Source organism: Falco peregrinus, chromosome 10 (assembly GCF_023634155.1).
Source record: "Falco peregrinus isolate bFalPer1 chromosome 10, bFalPer1.pri, whole genome shotgun sequence".
Lineage (NCBI taxonomy): Eukaryota > Metazoa > Chordata > Aves > Falconiformes > Falconidae > Falco > Falco peregrinus.
In genome coordinates, this window is record NC_073730.1 from 1,487,445 (window position 1) to 1,512,255 (window position 24,811).

General features: G+C 39.0%; 1 protein-coding gene across 2 annotated transcripts in view; it reads right to left on the minus strand.

Moving 5' to 3' along the window:
* The window catches only part of CRB1 (crumbs cell polarity complex component 1), a 112,269-nt gene that overhangs the window by 26,836 nt on the left and 60,622 nt on the right, over window positions 1–24,811 (minus strand). For both annotated transcript variants that reach the window (XM_027793355.2, XM_027793354.2), the window contains exons 6-11: window positions 14,102–15,055; window positions 9,983–10,533; window positions 9,449–9,614; window positions 5,768–6,674; window positions 4,036–4,164; window positions 932–1,058 (exon numbers count right to left, since the gene is read on the minus strand). In XM_027793355.2, the coding sequence (XP_027649156.1) occupies window positions 932–1,058; window positions 4,036–4,164; window positions 5,768–6,674; window positions 9,449–9,614; window positions 9,983–10,533; window positions 14,102–15,055 (2,834 nt within the window). The remainder of the gene's footprint in view (window positions 1–931; window positions 1,059–4,035; window positions 4,165–5,767; window positions 6,675–9,448; window positions 9,615–9,982; window positions 10,534–14,101; window positions 15,056–24,811) is intronic.

Below are 24,811 nucleotides of genomic sequence, written 5' to 3' on the forward strand. Positions count from 1 at the left end.
CCTAAGAAGGAAAAATCTCATATATTTGTCTGATGATGCTCAGAATTATTGATGGATAACATTGATTTACTAAGTTGTAGAAACCTTTGAATAAACAACTACTCCGTGATTTTAATAGTCTGATATACTTACTTGGCCTTTCTTGAAAGAGGATTCATGATGAAGATCAAGACAGCTGTATTTTATCTCAGTATAATATATTGGAGGTGTACGGGCTACTGGAGTAGAGATTCAGGATTAGTGATATCACTGCAGGATTGACACTAATTCAAATGGATGTGAGAGTGTCCTCAGCATATTCCCAATTGCTAATCCAAGCCATTATCTCATTATCCCAAAATATCCAATGTGATTTCACAGATGTGAGACTTAACTGCTAAAAACTCAGCAATGAACATGGTATGTGGTGCTAAGATAGTGACCATCTGTAAGATTTAAAGGAAAATTACCTTTATTGAAGGCAGTGGGTCTTCGCCACTCATTGCAGTAGGGCTTGCATGTCCCTACTGGTAAATCTGACAGTTCTCATTAGTATGTACTGCCTGCTGGCGTGTCCCGCTGTTGCCCACTGGCAGTGTGTATGCGGTGAAATGCTCTGGTGGAGCTGGGATGAAACATTTTAAGATCTGCTAGCAGATTGTTCTAAAATTAAGTGAAAGAATCCAACCAGATTCAAAGCAACGCATAGGAAATTGTTCAAAGAAATATAAAACAGCTTTTAAAACACTGATGTTTGTATTGCTTTGCTAAGCTGTTTGGTCAAGGCATCTTCTGCTGCATTAAAATACAAAAGTTTAAAGCGTGCTTAATACTCTTCCTGTTCACCCCACTCGACTGCTGGATCGTCATCCATGCGTAGAATAAGATAGGAGAGAAGCTGAAACAGATTCTGCCACAACAGTAAAGAGACAAAAAAGGAGAGGTCGCTTACATCTATCTCACAGCGGTCTCCAGCATAGTTCACGTCGCAGAGGCAGTGGTACTTGTTGAGCAGGTCCTGGCAGAGGCCCCCGTGCAGGCACGGGTTGGAGCTGCACTCGTCAACATCCTTCTCACACCTAAAGAAAGACTGCAAGCAGTGAGCATCTCAAACCACAAGCCAAATGCATACAACAGGTGCATTTTCAATTCAGAAGCTTTTGGAGGACGGAAGAGGAGGATGCTCTATTTGAAACCTGTGGTTTATTTCCACATGTGTTTATGATTTTATTAACTACCTGATTAGCCACACTCAAATCCTGCACTTCCTGTATTCTTTTCGAACACAAAAAGTTACGCTGGAAATTTCAACTCTGTAAAGCATTTCATGGTTAATGGTGCTTAGCAAGGTGAAATGAAAGTTTGTGTATGATTTCAGAGCTGGACCTCGCACAAGTCCTGCTGACAGCTTGCTTATTCATTTTCATTGTTCCCGGGAGCTGAAGGCACATTTTCCTTCTCAGGAATCTGGATGCAAGTCAAACAAATGCATGTTTTTCCCAGCTGAGCGCTCCTGGGAATATTCACCTGCTTCCCCCCCACCCCCCCACCCCCAATTCAAAATGCCAATAGATCCCAGCATAATATCCTACTTGGACTCTCTGTGATGGGCCCCAACAATGGTGAAAATGGTGCAGCACAGGTCTTTAAGCTTAAATATGTATTGCTAAATGTTTTTGAGTTAATTCTGGTCATAAAGGAAATTGGAGTTCTCATAATTTCTCAAGACAACAAACTGCACGTTAATGAGGGATGTGTGAGATTGTCTGACAACTAGCAATGATCTGATTATTTTCTGCTCTGACAATGTTCTCTTTCAATTCACTGCTCCATTATTTCAAACAGTGCTAACAGTTAATCCTAATCTTTCCAGATAAAAAAGCAGGTTTATTCTTGAAGAAGAATGTGAGAAACACCCGCTGAATTTTAAGGAATTGCTTTGTTCAGTCATATTCACAACCATGTAATGCATTTTTAGTGTTCCATTAGAGAAAAGAAGTTCTTTATATTACACATTTTATCTGATTTTCTTTTTTAATCTCTAAAGTGTTTCAACCATTACCTTCAATAGTAAATTATATTCATATACTCCCAAAGCTAAATCAAAGTATTTGTGCATTGTATAAAAATCGTATAGCTATGAACTTACCTATGCAAATAAAACCCCCACAACACAACTCCCCAAATCTTTCAGGGAATTAGGCACCTGAACCCAACTGAGTCTCAGGACACTTAAAAGCCTAACTCCTTAGGTAATTTTGAAAATCCTGGCCTGAACTGAATGAAAACTTTGTTTTCAAGAGACAGCTATATCTCCTTTAATGAAGAATAACCTTTCACATTTTCCTTTCTGCCTGTTAAGTTTATTGGGCTCTTTTTTTGTGATCCCAAGATTGGCAGAGAAGGATACTATTTTCTGCATACTGTGCATCAGTGGCTTTCTGAGGGTTTGAAATACTGTCTTAAAGGAAAAAGCCTGCTTTATCAATCTAACACATAAATATACAAAGAGTTTTGGTTACTTATTAACTGATACATTTGCGTTCGTTCTGAAAAAAAGAAGAGGTGACAGTTTCTCATTTGACGTACTAAGTTCTACAAGCATGGGAGTACTACTGGTTTATGGTTTGGCAGCCTGGAGGAAAAGAGGACAAATAGTCCATTTTAGACATTGGAGAAGAACGCCTTGCTGCGACAGTCAGTTAAAGTGCAGCACGCTTGGTACAAGGCTGCTGTTCAATATGAGAATCGTGGGAATCATAAAATAGAGATTATTGCCAGCCAGTGGGATGGATGTGAGGAAGGCTCATTCCCAAAGCTGCAGTTAGCAAGTTGCCTGGCAGGGCAAGGAAGAAGGGAAATGTACTTTCTACCTACTTTGAAGTCCCAAGGAATATACATAGCAAAGAAGTGTCTAAAAATATGCTTTTACTTTTTAATAATTTTTTTTCTTCTTTTTTTTTTTTTTTTTAATATTGTGAGGTGGTACACACACCTTCTGGCTGAGTGAAACAGTACAAGCAGACTTGTCTGCCAACTACACTGTAGATTGAGCAGGTAGAAATTTTCATCTATCCTTTATAGTTTACTGTACTGTTTGCAAAAGATCAGTGGGTTAATAAGTTTTTGAAAGAAAACCTTTTGTTGAAAACTTCTTTGGATTTGCAGAGCCAGCATACCTTGATCCTGTTGAACTTTTGGATATCACACTCTGGTGTAATGCTAATTTCACTAAAAGCACATACAGTATTTCCATTGTCCTATCCAAAAAGGTGCCCTTACTTTTTCAGACTATATTATGACTGGGACAATGTCTTCCTACATTTCTACAGCACCTAAATGCCCTGAGGCTGTCAGGCCTCCCTGCTCCAAAGCTGTTTGTAGAATGTTATCATGGTAAGTGTGAATTGCGACAGTATGCTACCAGACACAAATTTCACTGGGAGGAAGGCCCCTCTGTTTCAGGCTGAACTATAACACGTAAGAAGTATCTCTTAACTTCTTTTTGAAATAAGAGTTTAGTTTTCATGTTTCAGCATTCAGTAAGAAAGTAACAAACTGCAATACCACCAGGTATTTCATCTCATACCATCCCTGTGAAAGAACAGATTGCATATTCTCAGCACATGCATGTGAAAATGAAACAGCTTTGTATATTCATGTCTGATTTTTATATATGAGCAGAATATGTGTGTTTATGTGTCCCCACCTATGGAAAGATAACATTTTAGCTTGTCATATACAAAATGGGCATGGAAGCCCAAAAGCAGGCAAATAGAAGCAAGCTTATAACGCTAAGAAATATCTTGCACTGGAGTTAATGGTGCTATATTGGATCGAATCCTGCTGCATTGATTTGTGATTTTTGTCTAAGTAAAGCTGCTATACTTTCGGATCATCAAAGTCAGTCAAACAAGGAACTGCTGAACCTAAACAACTGCTTTGTATGTATTTCTGCAGGAGGTCAAAACCCCTGTGGCCATTACCCTCTGGACCCTTCTGGAACAGCTTTTGGAAGAATTGCTCTGCAAAGATCTGCTGGGCGAAGCATCTCACCGTTCTCCAGCAAATCCTGGCAGGCACACACATGCCAGCTCGCCGCTGAGGTCAGTACAGTTGCCATAGTTGAAACATGTGAGGTTTCTCTCTTCGTTCCCACAAACTGTGTATGGTAATCTTCTGTATCTAGGTAAATAAGAAGGCAAGGGCAGTTACTTGCACATTCTTTGTTTCTAGAGGTCTCGTGCTCTCTCAGCTTTTCATTTGACTCTAGTCCACTGCTTTAGTGGAAAATATTTAGATCGTCCTTCCAATTTTGTTATTTGAATGCAGAATCTAGTACTGTTAGTATCCAAATAATATCCAGCAGTGCTCCTGCTGGCAAATACTACTCAATACCAATGGGAAAGGCATTACATTTTACCTGTAAATGAACACAATTTCAGGGCTGCACATACTTAGTGCCTCCTTGGAAAGGAAACCTCACATCTGTATGCACTGACATGCCTGTTGCCTGCGGTACTTGGGGTGCTTATAGTTGGTGGCAGGCAGCAACTGAAGTGGGGACCAACATTGTTACTGGCTGGGGTATCACCCAAAGGAAAGACAGCAGGAACTGAGGTTTTTCATGTTTTGCTTATTTTTTTAAATTTGTTGAATTTGGCCTTTCCCAAGTATTTACTGGCAAGTGAATGATTCACTTCTTAGCAAGCAAAAAAAAAAAAAAAGAAAAAAGAAAGAAAGGGACAACACTCTACCTACATTACTGATGTGGCTCTATGTGATACTGGGACAACTTAGTAGAAGAGTTCAGAGAGACCTAGCATAGAAGAAAGACCATATCAGGCCAATATAAGGCATCTTCAAATCTCAGGATGTCCTCACCACTAAAAAAAAAAAAACCTCAACAAAAATTGGCATTTGTGTAATTATAGCCTAAAAGACTGTGGTTGGGTAGGATGAAGACAATTGCCTATCTACATCCTTCAGGCTGCAGCAGACTGGGTTTTCTGGAGTCCTCTGGAGGATAAAGAGGCTTTTGCCTTCTCTGAGAGCAATGGGACATGCTGAGAAGGGAGAAGTTTATGGTGTGCAGAGAAGGGCAATTAAAGGAGAGACAGGCCAGGGAAGAGCCTGTAGCTTTTACAGAGGAGTGTCTGAGAAGAATAGAATAGAGGCATACGAAGAGTCTCAGAAGTGATGGAAAGAGTGGGCTGTGTGGTGTTTACAGCCACCAGAACTGCTGGGCTGAGAGAGAAAGCCTGGAGGAAAAGACCCTCCTAGAAAAGGTACTGTCAGTGGAGAGAAAAATGTCTTTGCAAGCCCTTCCATTGTTATTTCTCTTAACCACCAACTCTGAATTTCTCTACTTATAGTTCTAGAGCTCTATTACTCTAATAATGTATAGGTTTAGAGATTCAAAACTCTTAAAGTCCTTTTTTCCTGACAAAGATGTAACGCATGTCTCTCAGCTCTGGCAGACTTGTAATACTGTTACCAGAGAGCTGCAGGAGCCAGGCTGGAGTAGAGCTGGGCAGTGGGGCTGTGCCTTGTTCCCTGCCGCCTTGCCTCACCAGTCGCTGCCTGAGCTGCCTGCTCTCCACTGCCTGGGTCCACATCTAATTGATCTGTACAGTTTTCTATACTGCAGACTCTTTATAATAATTCTGCAGCCATGGTTGAAATATAGATGGATGCATAACATCTGTGTTTAAAATGGAGATATTAGTGATGTAATAACTCAGAAGAAACCTGACAAGATTATATGGATCTGTCTTGTTTATAGTACCTGCAAAATTTTCCAGTGAAGTTAGCAGCACACAGGCAAGAATATCCATTAATCCCGTCAACGCAAGTGGCCCCATTTGCACACTGGTGGCCACGGCAGTTGTCTATGTCCTCTTCACAGTTTACCCCTCTGTAACCAGGTTCACAACTGCACTCATAAGAGGTGATGCCATCAGTGCAGTTTCCATGAATGCAAGGGTTTGAAGAGCATTCATCGATGTTGACTTCGCAATGAGTGCCAGTCCATCCTTTGGGACATATGCAATGGTAGGAAGTATAGAAGTCTTCACATAGCCCCTCATGCATGCAGGGATCTGAGCTGCAGAAATCTGCCTGCAAACATCCAGTAAGAGCAGGGTTTGCAGATATTTTGAGAAATTGCTCCTCTTGAGGTTTTTTAGTAGGGATGTCAGCGTTTTCGAAGTACGAGAGATAAATGCCACTGATTTCTATGGTGCTCATACATCCTCGCAGGCCATCCAAACTGTCAAAAGCCCTGTCAGCCACATAGATGTCTGTCTCTTCTCTTAAAAAGTTGAGGCTTCCTGTGGCAGTTGTGCTAGTTGCAGTGTCTTTCTTGTTGTCTATATCAATGTGCCACCTAGAGAACTGGGACAGGGGCTCTACCATAGAGACCATCACTTGGTGCCATTTCCCATCACTCACAGGCAGTGAACTAGCAAGGGTCAGCTTATAAAAGCTGTTGCCACTTTGCAATTGAAAGAGTAATTTGGAGTTGTGAATACTGATAGTAACAAACTCTGGCTCCTTCTCCGCGTACAGCAGTATCACGTCAGTGTCCCTAGTTCGAAAGCCAAATATGATATTGGTGAGGTCTCTGCTGATTTTTCCGTTGCTTCTGTAAAATATCGCACTGCTTCGGCCATTAAACACTGCATTAGCAAGACCTGTGCAAAAATAATAATTGAGAAACCAGGCCAACTTTAAACCAATACACATGGAACAATGTCTCTCCAGTTCCCCCTGCTCCCTGTCATGTAAGTCCTCTTGGGTTTGCTTAAAAACAGTCAAATTCCACCAGTGTTTCAGTTATCCTTGCCTGCCCCTTACGGGTATAGAAATTACAGGGTAGCGCCAGCACCAGATATCTGTACATCAAAAGTGTGCAGCTTTTCACCAGCTCAAGTTATCGTTCTAAAGATACAAGTGTACATTAGAGTTATCTCTCTTTTTCCGCTTTAGACAAAGAGAAGGAGGTGATCATGACTGTATACATCTCAAACCTGAGGCTGAGAGGGTATTTCAAAGAAGATACGTATTTGTCATTTTATGTTTGTCGCCTAAGTACGGGCGGATAGTTATTCTGATGACAGATCTGGACGGGCTGAACCTTTGTTCTCAATTACTCTTTTCTTAGGTAAAGCACTGAAGAGCTTTTAGAAAGCATTTGCTTGGATCCCCATTTACTATCATTGATGCAAAAAGGGTGAATTTAATTGAAGTCAGTTGGCCAAAAGCCCCTTCAGAATTACTGTAAGAAGAGGCGTGCCTGTCACATTTAAAGCCAGACTCTCCTGCTGGGTATGCACTGCCACAGCCCTACCGACGGCTCCAAGCTGGTGCTGGTGGGACTGGGAGGACAGCAGAATACTCAGTTTGCACTGCTGTGAGTGAAAATTGATGGGCAATGTTGTGGCAGTTTTATGGACATCTTCACAAAGGTATTTGACATCTTTCATTAGCATGGGTTCTACTAAAATGCACTAACTCGCTGGGCTGTAAATTTGCACGTTTGGAGACAGACAAGGGTTATAGACAGGGAGGAGGGACAGGAAGGAATGGCTTCTCTCTATATTTCAGACAAATTTAGCTTTGGAAGATCCTAGCAATGAGATAAGGTGGGCTCCTGAACTACCTCTGGGCTCAGTATATCTTAATGAAAAGACCCCCTGGGAATCCCAGCATGAAATTATTGACTGTATATCCTGATACTAAGGCAGCGGGTTTGTAACTACACTGCCTGGCTCATCAAATGTGGTACCTTACTCATAGGAAAACTTGTCTTAGAGGAAACCATACTAAAAATAAAACTCAGAGCTTTTCAAAATTATTTCTCATTTTTTAAGTCTCACAAAGCTGACTTTTCGAAGCTCATAAAGCTAAAATACTGTAGAACTTCATGTCCTGAGCACAGCAAGCCATCTCAATGTGCTTTTATTCTCAGTTGTGACACCGGGCATACAATTTTGCTGTTATTTAATATTCTCCACATCACCTTTTTGCATTGGCTTTTTCTCTCTTTTTTTTTTTTTTTTTTTTTTTTGTTTTGTTTTGTTTTGTTTTGTTTTTTTGAAGTGCATATTTTCCTAAAGGGCTGGCTAATTGTAACTATCCAGGTGGAACTATAGACACAGCCCCTGGAAAAAAGCTCTTTTTCTGCCTTAGCTTAAAATGGTATCCAGAGCATAAGATACCAGGCTGGCAGAGAGCTCACTGGCCAAGAAAATTCCTTTTTTTCATTACTCTGTGTTGAACGGCAAGTAGTCTATGCTGTAGCTAAGAAAACAACCAGTTAAAAATACAGGTCTGCAGTGTAGGATTTTTTGCATATGTATTAGGAAAACTCCCCACTATTGCCACATAGAACAGAACAGAAATCTAAAGGTAATCTAACAGTGTAAATGACCTTGAGTTTAGCAAAAGGAAACAGTTCAGATACTTTTCACTCCCCTCTGTGTGTTTATGTTGTACCATAATATGCAACAGTAAAGTTTATGAAAGAATATATTTTGATGTTATCATTAAAGATGTCTATTAGAGAAGGTGCAATTATTTTAATTTCAGTTATAAATTTTTACAAGTACTGCAATGCTGATTCTAACAGTCTCAACGAAAATAGCATCATATCGGTCTGTCAGCAAATTGTCTAAGATAGAAATTTTTTGTTGACCAACCTTCTCATTCCTAAGGGTCAGCCATTCTAATAGCTTCCATCAGACTGTGTGTGTATTTATCTTCCTTCACAGCATTCTTAGGGCTTTCTTTGATAGCAAAAAGAAAAAATATTGCTTCAAAATCCTTCCTTTCATTTTAAATTCCACTCCAGGGTGGGAAGGAGAAGGAAAGTGGAGAAGGAAAGAGATATGCAGAGTAGCTAATGTTCTTAAGACAGCTAATGGTCATCCATTTGCAGATAAGCTGCTCAGTGTGCAGGTGCTTCGTATGGAGATACTAGTTAAATAACTGTACTGCTGGTATTAAGGTGACTTTTTTCAAAGATATTTAACATTTAAGAAAATCAAATGATGCAAGGTACATCATGTAGCTTGTCTTTTCAGGAGGATGGAGAACATCCTAAGGTTAATCCAAGACTGGATATCCTCTTATCTCTTTGCGGTGGAAGTAGGAGGGATGCACTCATACTCTGGCAATGTACTTATCTATTGTACAACCTCGACAAGTTGTGCTGAATAAGTCAAAAGAAAAGGTCCTGTAAACATCGGTGTCTGTGTCAGGGGGTCTGGCTGAAAATTTCTGGGTTTCATAGGGCAGGCTCTTCCCATTAATGTTAATTACAATTGACATTATTATTATTTTAATACAGAAGTAACAACTGAATGAACTTTAAAGGCAGTGAATATTGAGTTTTAAGGAAATGCTGATGAAAATTTCAATTGTTTCTAATCTCCAAAGATGATAGGAATAACTGAAATGTACCTACATTCAAATCCTTGGTGCACCAGCTGGCATTGCGCTTCATGAGGACAGGGCCCAAGCTCACACCACTTAACTTTCTCACATGCCTTCCCTGCTGTGTTAGGGGGACACGTACAAGTGAAGTCATCCCAGATAGAATAGCACACACCACTGTTGTGGCAAGGGTTGGACTGTGGGGGAAGAGAGGAGACAACCTAAGTATGAATAAAAGCTGGTGAACTCCCAGCTGTAAGGGTGGGTGACTGGCAAAAACAATTCTGTTTATTTTACATGGAAAGTGATAAAGACCAGTACTATGACAGTACAGCATGTTCAATAATTGGTGAAAAACAGTACTTCAACCCTGAAGTATTTTAATTCTCCCCAATGCAAATACAACTTGCTGCTGGTATTTATCATATGTAGCATAACTCAACAAAATCTGCTCTTTCTAGCGTTTTTACATATTTTCCCAAGGTGTCATTATCATCAAATAATGCATGGGAACATATGAAACATTAAAAGAAATTCCCCATTATAAACAAGTGACAATGCTTACCTTGCAGAGGTTGTCACCAGTGCAGCCTTGGGTGACATTGATCAGAGTTCGGTTGATAAGAGAATTCAGTGGATTGGTGATGGGGAAGAATTCCAGTGGCTGATTATTCACTCTTACATCTTGGATGCAGCCTTTGAAATACCTGCCATTTCTATCAGTTTCTGTGTTACCTGGTAGACCCCCTATGTAAAGAATATCCTTCCTTTGGATGGTTAGTACTGGAGTAGAAATAAAGCCTAGGTATTGAGAGGACTGGAACAATTCCATCTTATTTGGTTCTATTTTTAGTGTTATTAAGTAAACATTTCCATCATTCATGGAGTGTTTCCCTAACAACTTAATGGAATTTAGAGCTAACATTGTGAGTTTCCCACCTTCCAAGTAGACTTTTACATAGAGGTAAGTACTGTTTCTCAAAGCCAGTAACAAACCAGAAGATTTGCGTGTTCGGACAAACATGGATATGTTCAAATTTTCATTCTGAGTGGCATCAACAGGAAAAGCAGCATAGCCTGAGGAGTCCTCAGATCCAAACCGGGCTGGAACATACTCTTGAGGTTAGAGAAATGGGAAAAGATTCAAAAAAAAAAAAAAAAAAAAAAGAGAGAAGAGGGAGAGAAATAACATAGTTAGGACTTTATGACAAGGGAGCCAATGCAATGATTAAATAGCTACTTCTGGTATTATTTACGTATGGTATTAAGCTGTGCTGGTATTTATGGATGAATGAAGACTCGATCCAGCTGTAAACAGCTTCTATTTCAAAAGTCCCATTGGCTTCCATGGCTGTAGCATTAAGCACCAGTACAGGACCAGATGTTGTATTATTGGGCATATTTTTCCCCTTTATCATGCTCTGTGTAATGGTGTTTTCAAATGGTTAAGCAAGCACAGATTTCTATAGTTTCCTGGATTGATCCTCAGAAAGATCATTTTGAAAAGAACCTAGCTGCTTTGATCCTAGGGTGACCATGGAAGTTAACATAATTCTGGAACTTTTTGATATTTTTTGCACTGATTCCAATTGTAGAAATAGCCGAAAGCTCCTCAGCAAACCTCTCTTCCGTAAAACCTCTGAACAGGGCACCTATCTGACACTGTAAGGACTCCCTAGTTCTCCAACATACTCTCTGTGGCTGGGGCTAAACACGCACCATGTACATTAACTCGTATACAGTTACGAATCCTGCTCACTCCTGTGAGTGCCCACAACGCTGTGGTGTCACAGCAGGAAAAGGGTCCAGGATCGAGTAAGCCCTTTTGGTTTTTTGTGTGTGCTTATCAATTAAAACGATTAAACCAAAACCATCTGTCTCTCTCTCCCTTAGTCTTTATTTTCAGTAATGATTTTCAGACTTGTAAGAATACAAAATATCTAGTCCAAACTGTATTTTATTCTGATGAATCATCTTGTTAAAGCACAACAAAGTGTTGCTATTTTTACACTTCAAGTTTCGTGATCTTGTCTTCAATATTATTGACTTCCTGCCTAAACACTTTCGAGAGCTATTTTTAATATATCAAATTCATAGAAAGAATAAACTAAGCTTTTTTGAAATGCTCACACAGCTAAAGAGTCAGTCCTCTTTCGTGCAGTAAAATTCCTAGAGCGAGACCTCATCGGCCAAGTTTCCGCCTGCAGCACTACTTTTTTTTATGACTACATTAAAAAAACACAATGAAAATAGGGGACTGACTGTGAAGCCCCAACAGGCCCTTAATAATCACACTGCACTGCTATGTGGTGCAGCAATATTATTTAGCAACAGGAATAAATCCCTTACTTGTTCCTAAACAGAGGATTTCATAAATAAATTCAATTTTAAATATTTTAATTCTATGAATAAGATTACCTATATATCTACATCTGCTTGTTAAAACTCTGGTATGTAGAAATAAATATTTGTTGAAGTGGGTGTTTTGAGGCATTAAATCTCTTTATGTTATATCTTCTCTGTAAGGTGGTACTAGAGAAAGACATTTTTTCATGAGGGTAAAAAGAAAATTTCTGCTGGAATGAGGATTGCACATTTGCAGCATTAGAAAGAAGCATCAATCTTAAAAAAGGTATTTTGTGTTTACAATTTGTTGCATTTCTCTCTGTTTTTATATATATATATATGTCATCAATCTGATCTTCTGTTTGATGAGATGGCTAGTATCACCTTCGTCAATATTAACTTCTTAGGTCACAACATCTGGATGTTGATCAAAATGAGTCAACATCTGTTTGTTATTTTGTATATGTAGAGAAAATATTGCCTCTTGTCAATTAAATACTTGGCAGCAACTTTTCTTCAAAAAGACACTAGCATTTCTTACATTATCCTTTACCACAAGTCTCCCCCACTTTGGCTTTTAAGAAACCTGCCACATTCTTTTAAATATGGCATATAGCTAGAACCTATGTATCAAAATGGCATGGTGCCATGATTTTCAAGGAATATTGTGGTCAGCAGGGGAAAAAAAAGAAAAAAAAGCATGCTTTCTAATCATTCTCAACAGTTCTAATGCCAGTATAAGCCTCTCCTGGCCCTGACTGGTTTTAATTTTGCTTCATATAAGGAGGCAAACATATTTACCAGATGTTGTCCTATACTCCAAAGTTGCTTTCCAAATCTTTGGATAAATTACAGCTAGACTTCAAAGAAGTCTGTTACAATTACCTCTCAGACTTTGTCATTTTGCAATAAAACCAAAAAGAAAAACTATTGAAAAGTATTGATAACTATTAAGTATAGCACACAAAATGAAATTGTATTTAAACATTTTGAAATGTATTTCAAGCTACAGCTTTCTGCTGCAATGCATTCAATAAGCCCCTGGGGCCAGTCATTCAGCTGATGTAAATCAACGTAGCTTCACTGGCGGCAGCACAGCCACGCCAATTTACACCAGTTTAGGATCTGTCCGTTCCAATCCGACCATGGCTCTGCTGTTGCACTTCATTTTTTCCAGTCCACTTGGCAAATATATGTACATAAATATATGTGTGTATGCATACGTGTATGTACGTATGTATTTCTTCCTCCCTGAGCATTGCTGTGATTGACCATGCGTGGATGGTTAGTAAGGGGGCAGAGAGGGAAGCAGGGGCAAAGCCACTGTTTGGAAGACTCAGTCCTGTACAATTTTCTTAACCATAACTGCTTGTTTGAAATCCTTAGAAGTTTTGCTGAGGAAGAATTGCAGAGTCCACTCCACAATGCTCCTGAGGGGTTCTGTATTTACAGTCCCTGAGGGTTTCACATACCAGATGTGGTACAGCCAGGAACTGGGCAGGGACCTCCTGTTGTCCTTCCACTCTGCCTCAGCCTGCACTTGGAAAGATCATTCGTAGCAGGGAAAGCACTACGGGCATCTGCAGCTTTTGTACTCCTGCTCATCACTGCCAGGGAGGATGTTTGCTGAGATGTGCTCTTTTGTTTGCTGAGACACTGACCTGTTTCCCGAGACATGGACCTGTTCGCCTCTGGCCACTAAACAGCTCCCTGGTAACGGACACCTTTGCCAGTGATTGTCCAGAGCTGCCCTGGGAGCAGCTGGGAGATGAATGGGCCCCGTTTGCAGCCTCTGAAGCCCTGCCTTCTCCTTGAGCTAATCAGATTAAGTTAATAGTATAATCTTGTTCATTTTTAAAAATTGGAATCTTTTTTTAACTTGCAGTACTTATGCTGGCCTTTCATTGCCTTAAAGGAGTTTCTTTATAAAAGGCTAGAGAGCTGGAGGATAAAATTTTCAAAGAATGCTTTGAAAGTAACTTAAACTCTGAGTGACTTGGTTGCTTTCTAAATTTTACTCGGGGTGCATAACCTCCAGTGAACTAGTGTTCCAGAGTTTATGGCATGCTAAGACATTAAGAAGATTTTAAAACTGGAAGAGTGGAATCCACCAGTTTAGCCTGACTTTTTTTGTCAGGCTGAAAGGCAGCCTTCCTGGGATAGTAACTAGGAAATAACAAAGGCATGCTACTACTAACCTCTTGCACTTTCTTACCAGTTGACGTTAAGCTCCAGAGATCCTAAGGGTCATGCTGCTTTATCACCAGCTAAACAGGATTGTTTATGATCATGTTTTCAGCAACCACCTAAAACACGAATGCCAGGAGCACTCCCTTACCTGTTGCACAGCTTGGCCCCGTGTACGGCCGGTAGCAATCGCAGTGGTAGCTCAGCCACAGGTTGGTGCAGCGGCCCCTGTTCTGGCAAGGGTGGCTTTCACACCAGTCCTTTTTAGTACATCCTGTCCTGACATTGAAAGATGATTCAGGTGACACATTCTCTGGAGTAATAATATTCAAGTCTATTTCAATGTCCTGAAGGCAGCCTACAAATGAAGGTGCAGAATGTGTATTATAGATGTTAAGTAGAGAGCTGCCACTAATGTTCCCCACTGGTAAGCTGCCCAAAAACATGCTCCGAAATGCAAGCATCACGTGATCATTCTCTATCATAACAGATGTTTTATTGAGACAGAATTCTACACAAGAGCTGTCAAGCAAATTAAGAGTAACAGCTCTTGCCAAGGTTACCTCCACTGAATGCCATTCTCCATCACTGACATTATGTGAAATATGCAAAAGAGCCTGTGGCTGGTTATTGACTTGCACAGATAAGTGTAAGTAGCCATTCAGTAACTCCAGCTTCGCAAATGTATTTTTCTCCCCTCGGTAAAATAAAAAAGCTGTAGGTTGCACAGTTTGAAACCTCAGGTTTATACTATAGAAAAATTCCTTTTTAGGGGCCGGAGGATTCTTCAACAAAAGGAAACTGTTTCCTTGAAATGAAAATGTGGTTAAGGTTTCACAGTGTGTTCCAGTATACCCAGGTGAACATATGCAGCTGAATCCATGTTGGCCATTTTTTAAATGTGGGATACATATTCCATTGTTTTGGCATTGCTGATCAGTACAGCCATGCAGAACTTCTGTACAGTTCCAGCCACCGTAATAAATCCCTTCTTTGTCTGCAGGTGGGCAATGGCAAGTGTAATTCCCAGGAAAATTCTCACAGGTTCCACCATTTTGGCAAGGGTTCATGTAACATTCGTTGATGTCTTCATCACAGTGAGTACCTGAAAAATAAACAAAGAATTAGACACTCTGAATTGTATAACTGGAGCCCCGAATGACATTTTTAATAACTTGTTTTGCTAAATTATCTTTAATTAGAGGGGAGTGTCTTGAGAAATAGATAATTGACTGACTCACAAGTCTAAAATATGTTAAATATAAAAATGCCATTCACATGCTACAGTTTTCTTGTGCAAAGTATTATATGAACACCCTAGCAATAATCACATTTTGGAGAAAATAACCAAAGTAAGTGGCAGTTTTGCCATGGATAATGTGATGAAATTGAGATAAACATCACCTCCAAAAGATGTGACCAAGTAATTGTATCCCACCTATCTTGTGGTAGAAATCTAGAATGCTTTGAGAGGAGCTGAATTATTTATCACATATAAAAGGCAACAATTGTTGCTTAATTCATATTCATAATGAAGTATGTTGATGAGCTGGAGTACAGTCTGCTGGTCTTTTCTCCTTTTTCACATTCATTCAAACAGTAGAAGTGTTACAGACTAGTATTCCTGGTCCCATATGAAACATCTTGGAGCAACAACCTTCTACTGAGAGCCACAAGACTTATAAGCACTATGGGCTATAGTAGGACAGGCTGACAAGTAGGTGAATATCCCTGCAAAATGTATGTACAACAAGCTGGCTATCTGAAGAATGAAATTCACAGCAGGGAGCTGCGTGGTGTGATAATAAGAAATGCAAAGAGCTTAAACCTACACCCTACCAGCGGTCTGGGCAGTGAGAGGCACCCCGGCCACAATCAGTGGGCAATGCCACAGCTCAGGGTTAGGTGCCTACTGCAGTTATTCACAAATCAACAGCTGATATTAATTCTTCCAAAACCAAGACAGCAGTGACTTCTGGTCCATCAGCCATGGTCTCGTACTCGGAGGAGAGTTCACTTGGGATCTGAGGATCTGAGAGAAGCTGTTGGAGGGGGTTGAACCTGTACGTCCCAGCAGAATATTTCTGCTGCCTTGTATCTACCGTGGAACTTTCTTTACCTCTCCTATACAGAAAATGTAAAGCAAGAAAAGATGAAAGGAATATTTTCTCAAATGTCTGAGAGCTTGGTGATGACAGCAATTCCATAGGAGATGGACAATACAGACTCATATTTCCTCTGCTTTCGTGTAATGCTTGGCTTCTGACATACTGGGTGAAAGGAGAGCTCCTAATCTCAACTTAATTGTAATTTGATAAATGTGACCTAAGTATGTCTACTGGATCAGGCGTCACAAATAAAAACAAATCTGTTCCTCTTGTAAAACTAATCTGTTTATCCTTCTGCACGGTTGTTCATCTATAAAGTAATTATAGCAACTTCTCCCTTGAGCAATCAAGTGACCGATATGTATGCAATGGATCAGGGAAAATCTGTTTCTTATCTCCCTCGGAAGCAGTCAAAATATCCAAATACTTTTTTTTGAAAACTCATGCTAAGTGCAACTCCTAATTCTTCCACTTCCCTTCATAGTTATTCTAGAAAAAAATAAGAAATGCTTTGCAGTCAGTTTTCAAACTGGTGTCGTCAGCACAAAGCAGTTAATAGGCATAATTATGCCTCTTCTTCTTCCCACAGCAAAACTGGTACCTGTAAATTAGATAATGAGGTATGCTGAGACTCACAGAGTTGCAACTAGGTACCAGGCACCACATTCAGCTTTACGTACAAATTTGCATTGAGCTTTATTTTTACAGCAAAACACAGCCATTTTTCATGGAAAATTACAGAGCAGCATTCAGCCACAATGAATTGCTTCAAATAGCAGTAGATAAATGTAGTTACTCAGGCTAATTCCTTGCCTGTCCACTTTATTCAATCACAGTTGTAACTAGACCCCATCTCGGAGAGCAGTAAGTTACAGGAGAGCCAGAAGGGAACTGAGAATTGGTTGTGATTTGCTTGAAAGATTAGCCAGAGTGAACTGGTCATAGCATGTATATAAAAGCCTCTCTCTAGCGATTCCCCTCACTCATCAGTCTTCAGTTATAGCATACAGTTTCCACTTGAAGCCTCAGATTATCAAACACACCTAGTGCTATCTTCCAGGTCTGGCAGTGGGGTTTTACAGCAGCATTCTCTCTCTCTTTTGCAGCCAGGCTCATATTTATTCTGATGTAAGATGTCTATGTGTACCTTAATGTGTAGTGGCATCTGGCAGAAATATGACTCATTGGGACTGACTTTCTCAAAGTGAAGCGCACTTTCCAAACTGTTACTGACTGGGGGCCAGAATGATGTCTGCTTCGCCCAGTTTGTGGCAATTTCTGTGTTAGTGACTTGTCCTGCTTTTGCTATACCAGTACATGAGAAGTGAAGTTACCGTGAGCTGTTTCCTGTTCTGGTCAATGTTTTAATCCATGTCTTGCCTGATACTGCTCCCTTCCCTGCTTTGACATTGAGAACAATGTGTCCACGGGTCTTGTATACAACTCGGTCTTAATGTGACAGCTGTAGAAATGAAGGTCTCTTTAGGGTTTTGTGTCCCAGATAAAAATTAGAGCAGCCAAGAAGCAGTAGGATCAGGGATGTACTTAGCCTTGAATGGTCAGAACACGCTTAAGGATTTACAGACGGGGAGCCCCTATAAAAACTTTCATAGAAAAAATCAGCATAGTGAACGGCTAGACACTTAGTCGCTGCATTTTCAGTAATGTGTGATGACTCTGTGTATATTAGTTAATTATCCACGGAACCTGCAAGGTATAACCTTTGCTTGTAGCTTGTGGTCTGAGTCATACCTTGCACTAGTGGCTTGTCTCTGGAAAGGATGAAACAGACGCATAAACTAAAACCAACTTTACAAAATAATGTTTACTGTCTGTGTTGTTCTTTGCTTCACCAAATTAACATAAAACTAGTGAAACGATTTTGTAAGGATGCTAAACTTCTTTGGAAATCAGATATGTTTCTACCTTTAAATTTAGAAAACACATTTGATAACAAAAGCATCAATGTCTAACAAAGCAATGAAATTAGTTTTATGAGGTACACGTGTTGCTGTTAGTGTATTCCTTGCCTATAGAAAATGAATAGCACTAGTTATTAAATGCAAAGTGACTGTCATAGAGCCATTTAAATATGTGTAATTTCATAAGCGTTTCAGTGTCTGAATACAATGTGTAATTATAAAGTAATAATATTAATAATATGTTGCAAAATAATTATTTTGTACCGTTATGTGTATATATACACACACATGTATACACTTAACATCTGCATGCCTATTATTTCATAAAAGATTATCACAAACATAAATATAGGTCACAACAAAAGACAAATAATAAGCCATTTTTTTCATATCAAGCATAAATCAGCTGTTCTTACAAGCAGTGTTTGTTATCTGCCAGTTGCTATACAAGCAAAGACCACTGTCACTCAAGATAAAAGCACTCTAGATAAAAGGATTAGTCAATATTTATAGAACTGTATAAGCAGTTCAAATAGCTCAGGTTGGAGGAGAAGTTTAGCATGTAAAAAAAAAAAAAAATGCTCAAAAGATATAACATACCAAAAGCAAATGTGATGGTAACTATTATTTTCTTTTCAGTGTTTACATGCATTAGTTCAGCTAAATATACTTGTGGTTTTAAAGTAAAAAGTTAAATCATTCAGCATTTTCTCTACTAAATATATTACACATCAACCTAAAATTTCAGATAATTGAATATTTTCATCATGGTTTTATAGATAATGATTACATTTTCCTCCTGTGAAGTATTCAAAACAGAAATGAAACAGCTCCTTTGACTCAGTTTGATAACACCACTCATATCTGTCTCCTTTTTTCACTTACATATAATTACTACAGGGTAGCTATTTTCTGTTAACCTCTTAATTAAACTATCAGTTTCAAATTTAGCAGCAAAGGCTTCCTGCAGAAGCAGGATGACAAAAGCAATTATTCAGGCATAATTCTGTTGAACACCACTAATTTTCATCTTGATTAAACAATTATAAAATTATCACCCACGTTACACTTTTGATACACACCTTTGGTTAGAAATCTGTTTACAGCCTTCTGCATTTCCAGTTCCTTGGCACTATATAAATATCAAACAAGTACAAGCAAGCACTTGGCATAGATACTACCCATTCAATACAGTCTAAGTGCACATACAATTTCACAAAAGAAATATTTACCTGTAAACATTGTCATTAAAATGATGTAAACTTGCATCCTAGTTGCAACCATCTTTTTCTGAATGAAAAAGATCATTTAGCACTTAAGCAGTCCACCAAGGAAGTTTCTGAAAATTCAAACCAGTTCTTGGTGCAAAGGCTCCGCTCCAGGATTAGCTTGCTCCACTTCTGTACCTGCTGATGGAGGCTGATGGTGTGTTTTGCCCAAGCCAGATCAACAAGGCTTAAAGTAAGACTCATTAAACTGCTTATACAATAGATATGTATTCTACATAAATTCTTTTTCAGCATGTTCTGTCCGACTGTGCTCACATTAACTTTGATTATGTTTCACAAAAAGGCACATTTTTAGCATCCCTTCAAAACCGAGTTGTCACTTTTTGTGGTTTTGCAAGGTGATTTTTAAGACCATATTTTATTTCATTTTCAAGGTGTCTGTTAATCCAAATGAACTCTTCCACAGTCACTGTCATTCAGAGGAACTGTACATCACAACAAACAGATAAAAGACCTAAAATTGTTTCTTATGTCATTGTTTTATAAAGTATTTTTGTTCTATTGGCTTTCATTATCCTACTTACTGGAAATTCATGCCTGTATATTTTTAAATGTGCTAAAGACAGGAAAAATTAATTTATCAAAACATTTTCTTTCTTCAGCTCTTAAACGAGACATTTTGATTTGGACCTAATTTAATGGGAGGAAAACAGAGTTCAGGAGATTGAACTACTTATTTGTGTGATAATTTAAGTAGCAGCGTTTTTTGTTTTTGTTTTTTTGGTTTTTTTTTTTTCTCTTATTTTTATTATACTTTATTTACATGATGAATTCCTTAAAATATTGCTAGGGCAATATCTCTTTGTATAATTAGTGAAATAATTATAAAACAAGAGAGTCTTTCCCGGGGTTGGTATTTATACCATCCAATTGGCATATGGCAAACTGTGGATTCAGATCTTTGTTTTTGCAGTTTCCCACTGTAAAATTCCACAATGGACCCTGAAGTCTCTCTCAGCCTATCCCCAAGAAAATGTTGATTTGTAGCAAATGCGGTTTTCAATTCCTTCTTCTCCCTCACTCATTTATTCATTAATTGGGAAATTCCTGATGTTGTATCAAATTTGGTTCTCGGTTCACCAAAAGACTCAGACACAATTTTGGATTCATTTAATCTACGGTTCACTCTTGCCTTTATGGCGACGCTCAGAAAAAAGCCTTTGATACAGGTGCTGGGTGATTTTTTGTGTAATAAATTCAAATACCATGGGGTAAGAATGTCACCCAGACTCTTCGAAAGGTAAGTAAACAAGCCTTAAACAAAATGAAGTTAATGTTGATAAGTTAGTGTGCATACACTTTATTAGTAGTGCTTATCAGATGTCTCGTGCTATAGCCTGAAGATTAATATGCATTTTTATTTTGAAAACATAAAAAGAAAGTTGGAGGTTCTTGGTAACTGTCAGTCCTTTTGCAATATGACTCTGATAAATGTTCCGAGGTAAGATTATGAACATACACACTGTCAACAAGTTGGGACAGCCATACACTGTTACAGCTCAGTGAAAACACGGAGCTGGTGACACGCCGAGACAGAGGAACTTCATACCAAGGTTTTTAGCGAAGGGCCTGAGGCCATGGCAGGACCGCCAGCAGGTGTTTGGAACAAACCTGTCAAGAACAACCTAGGTTACAGAAGGCGGTAGTTACTCTAATTACAGTAAGGGTTTGATATTGTCTTTAATAACATTTTCAAGCAGAAAAATCTATGTGAAACCACCATAAAGTGGGTATAAAACCTGCGTAATCCTGCCCAGATGGTAATTGTCAGAGGATTTCTGTCAAACCAGGAGCCTCTGTTGATTATGTTTTGGGATTGTCCTGGGTTTGCTCTGGTCACCATTTTCATGAAAGGTGTGGATGTTGGTTCGCTTATTACGTTGTCTGATAAAGCAGGTTTAAGTGAAACTTTTGACTGTGTTAAAATTACCTTTATAGGTGAGCATCAGAAATTGGAGAAAAGGCCTGACTGGATTAAATTCTGGAAGAACTTGTTCGCTTTCTATGGTCTCAGGCCAGAATGGCCAGCAATCAGGTGGAACAAGAGTTTCAGTTCACAAACCCTTGGTCACACCTTAGTGGGAATATTGAGTCCATTTTTAGCTCTGCACTGCAAGGAAGATTTGGATCAGTTAGGAAGAATTCACAGGAGAGCAAGGAAAATAATCGCAGGTCTAGAAAATAAGGCTTGTGAGGAGAGACTAAAAAAGTAGGGTTGTTTGGTTGAAAGGCAATCAGAGGAAATGGAACTCAGTAAGTCTTGCAATACAAAAAGATAACACACCATTCCCTGAGACCACAGTAAGCAAGTGAAGAGGTCATGGGTCTGAGCTGCACCAAGGAAGATCTAAGTCACACTTTGGGAAAACATTTCTATTTACAATAAGGCAACAAAACTTTGGCATAAGGTATCCACTTATGGAACCATAAAGTCTGTTTTGGATCCTTAAAAATAGTTTGGAGACGAAAGTGCAGTGTGACATGAGTCAGCTGGTCCTATCTTAGACACATAGATAGCCCAAATGATACCTGCATGTCTATCCCTTCCAATTCTACTTCCATATTTCTATGACTTCCTTGTAAAAAACATTTCCCAGCAACCGAGCTGTAGATGCGTCAAACTATACAAGTAGGAGTAAACCTTAGAGAAACTCAGACTGTAGCATACCCTTTAGAATATGCTTTATGGGTGACAAAGAGTTTGCAATAATGCTTCCTCCACCTATTTTTTACAGTTTTGGAAATGTCTGTTACAAAATCCTACCTCGGGCAGAAACAACTTTTTTCAAGGGACTCATTAATCCTGAGGCCAGCGGAAAGATCTGGCAGAGCATATATTCTTCAGGGCTCCAGGTCTTAGCAGACAATAACAAAAATTCTAACTTTGCCACATCTGTGCTGATAATTGCAAAGAGATAATTACTCTTTGCTGGAAGGAGGAAATGCACGTTCATGAGTGAGTAAGCGCAAGGAAATAAATTGACCATCTCTATGTCCTTGTAATTAAAACTCATGCTTCTGGGCATAAATCAGTTGTCATGAAGGTCAGGAAGTTGGTTTTACTCTTATGTACATCAGTGTAGAGCAAGTGAGGGGCATTTAAATGGATTTTTTTTTCCTCCTATTTTCTTCAGTAAAGAACTGGCTTATATTGTATATTGAACTTAATGTGACCAGTGATCTGATTTAGTGTGGCAATTTTTGTTGCTGTCTTAGCAAGAAAAGCTCATGTAAAATGAAGGACAGAATACAGGGCAGAGCTGGAGCACATGGAAAACTGGATACTTTAAAATAGTAGGATAATAAGCGTTTGCTAACATTGGGCTAATTTGCACATGATACCTTTCACACAGAACTCTAATTTTGTAAAGTCGTGAGACCTTGGTAGTTATTCCTTTACTGGAGACAAATTCACTATTCTACTATTTTTCCTCTTGCCATTTGAAATGTACATATAAAGTTAATACTGGCTAGGAAAAAAAAATAAAATAGAAATAGAGTTGAGTGACTTGGCTTAATCATTAAATATGTCACTCTAGCTGAGGGATATGGAATTCATAACGTGCTACATTCAGAATGGCATGCTGTAACTCAACCCTTTTAAATGTTGCTGGCCTGAAGCTTCATAGAGTAGTTTGAATTTTCAGTAAAAACTGATTTTTTTAAAGTAGTAAAACTTCCCAATCCCTTAATCTCTTCAATCATTAAATGTTTTCTGAGAGCAAAAGTACTTGGAAATGTTTTTCCACTTGTTTCACATATTTTGTCACACCTAAAATAGTTTTCATTTGAATAAAAAAAAAAAAAAGAAAGAAAGAAAATCATGTACATGCTGTAGGTGATTAGTTGTTTAGTGAGATCTGGTGTGTTTATTTTATTTTATAAATATTGGAAACAGCTGACTGAGTTAAGCATTGGCTTCAGCTTCTGGGTAGATCAGCCAGCCTTTTTCATGAGGCTGCTCTGCAGACCGTGCGCGCTCCTTGGGCAAAGCTGCGTGAGCAGCGCAGCCAGGGGTCAGGCACGTATAGCCCGCGGATGGCAAGGGGCCATGTCCCAGAAAGGCAGCATGGCAAAACTGTTGCTTGTAGCCTACACCTTCATCCCATATTTCGATTAACACAGCCAGCCATGTGGATCCAATTGTAGGATTAGGGTCTGAATCTGGGGTAAAGAAAAACTTGGTGAAGAAATATGTCCCTGCATGGCACTCATTTTCCTTTAATTTCCCTACTTCTAGAGTTAGCTTTATATATAGGTAAAAGAGGCAGCTGCTGTTGCATTTGACTGATGGTGGTAAGAAAGAAAACCAAACGGTGGCAGCCCAGTTTTCCCAGGCGGAATCCCTCCTAAGCAGGTTTTCTGGCTTCACGAACATGTCTGTAGCTGTGGCCACATCACTGATATGAGCTAGGAAGGGTCAATGAGAGGAGGCTGGGCACAATTATCGGGTGTGACAGGTTAAAGTGGAGAAAGGTGATTTATGAAGGATACTATTAAGAAAGAAGAGAAAATAGCAGGTAAGGTTTTGGAGATTAAACAGATGAAAAAGTAGATAAAAATGTGAATGGAAAAAAGGAAATGGGAATACAGGAATCAATGATATCCTTGAAGATACTTGTGTTGGCATTTGAGATAGCGTTCTTGTTAGACACACAGGCATTCATGGGTAGTAAGAGGAGTGAGTATGTAAGTGTATGACCATTAATCTATATAGGAAATGTGAGGGATGCTTAGAAAGACTGCAGATCAGAGGTAAGGTCTACACAGAGCTCTGAGCTAAAGTTGGGAGTGAAGAAAGGAGACCACAGAAGTAATGTCAAAGACAAAAGACTGAAAAAAAATTGGAAAAAAATGGTCATAGATTTTTTTGTAATTGAAGATAGTCACATGCACTGGAGCAGAAAAGTCAATTCACAAAATGTAGGGAAGATAGAATCATAGAAAAATTTAGATTGAAAGAGTCCTTCAAAGGCTATCATCTAGTCCAAAGCACCACTCAAAGGCTCAGGTCATCATCCAATGAAGAAATTGGAAAAGTGGGTTTCAGAGAATTTGGTTATTTTATACCTGATTATGGACCAGACATCTGGAAGCCAAAGAAAGAGACCTGATGTTCTGCTTCCAGTATGTTTTTTCCTGTGTTCTTGAAGTTGTAAAAAGAGTATATATAATTCAGGAATTTTTCATGTTTTACCTTTTAGAAAACTGTGTCAAGACTGTCAGATTCACAGCATTAATGATCTGATTTGCATTTTTTGTAGATTTATGAGCTTGTACATACGGATGATGTGTGTGCATTTAAACTGAAGTATATCCAGAGGGATCTTAAAACAACCAATACCTTTGAGTTGTTTAATTAGATCATACAAGGTCATGTTTTATTGACTTGAAAATCTGTTTGGAGCATATGATTCACTTTGGAATTGGAAAACAAATTAATTTTCAGTCCTACAAATACTTAAGGGCTTTAAAAGAGTGCTTGCTGTTGATGAACACATCCATTGAGAAATGTATGCTGTGTCTAGTCTCCCCTAAAAGG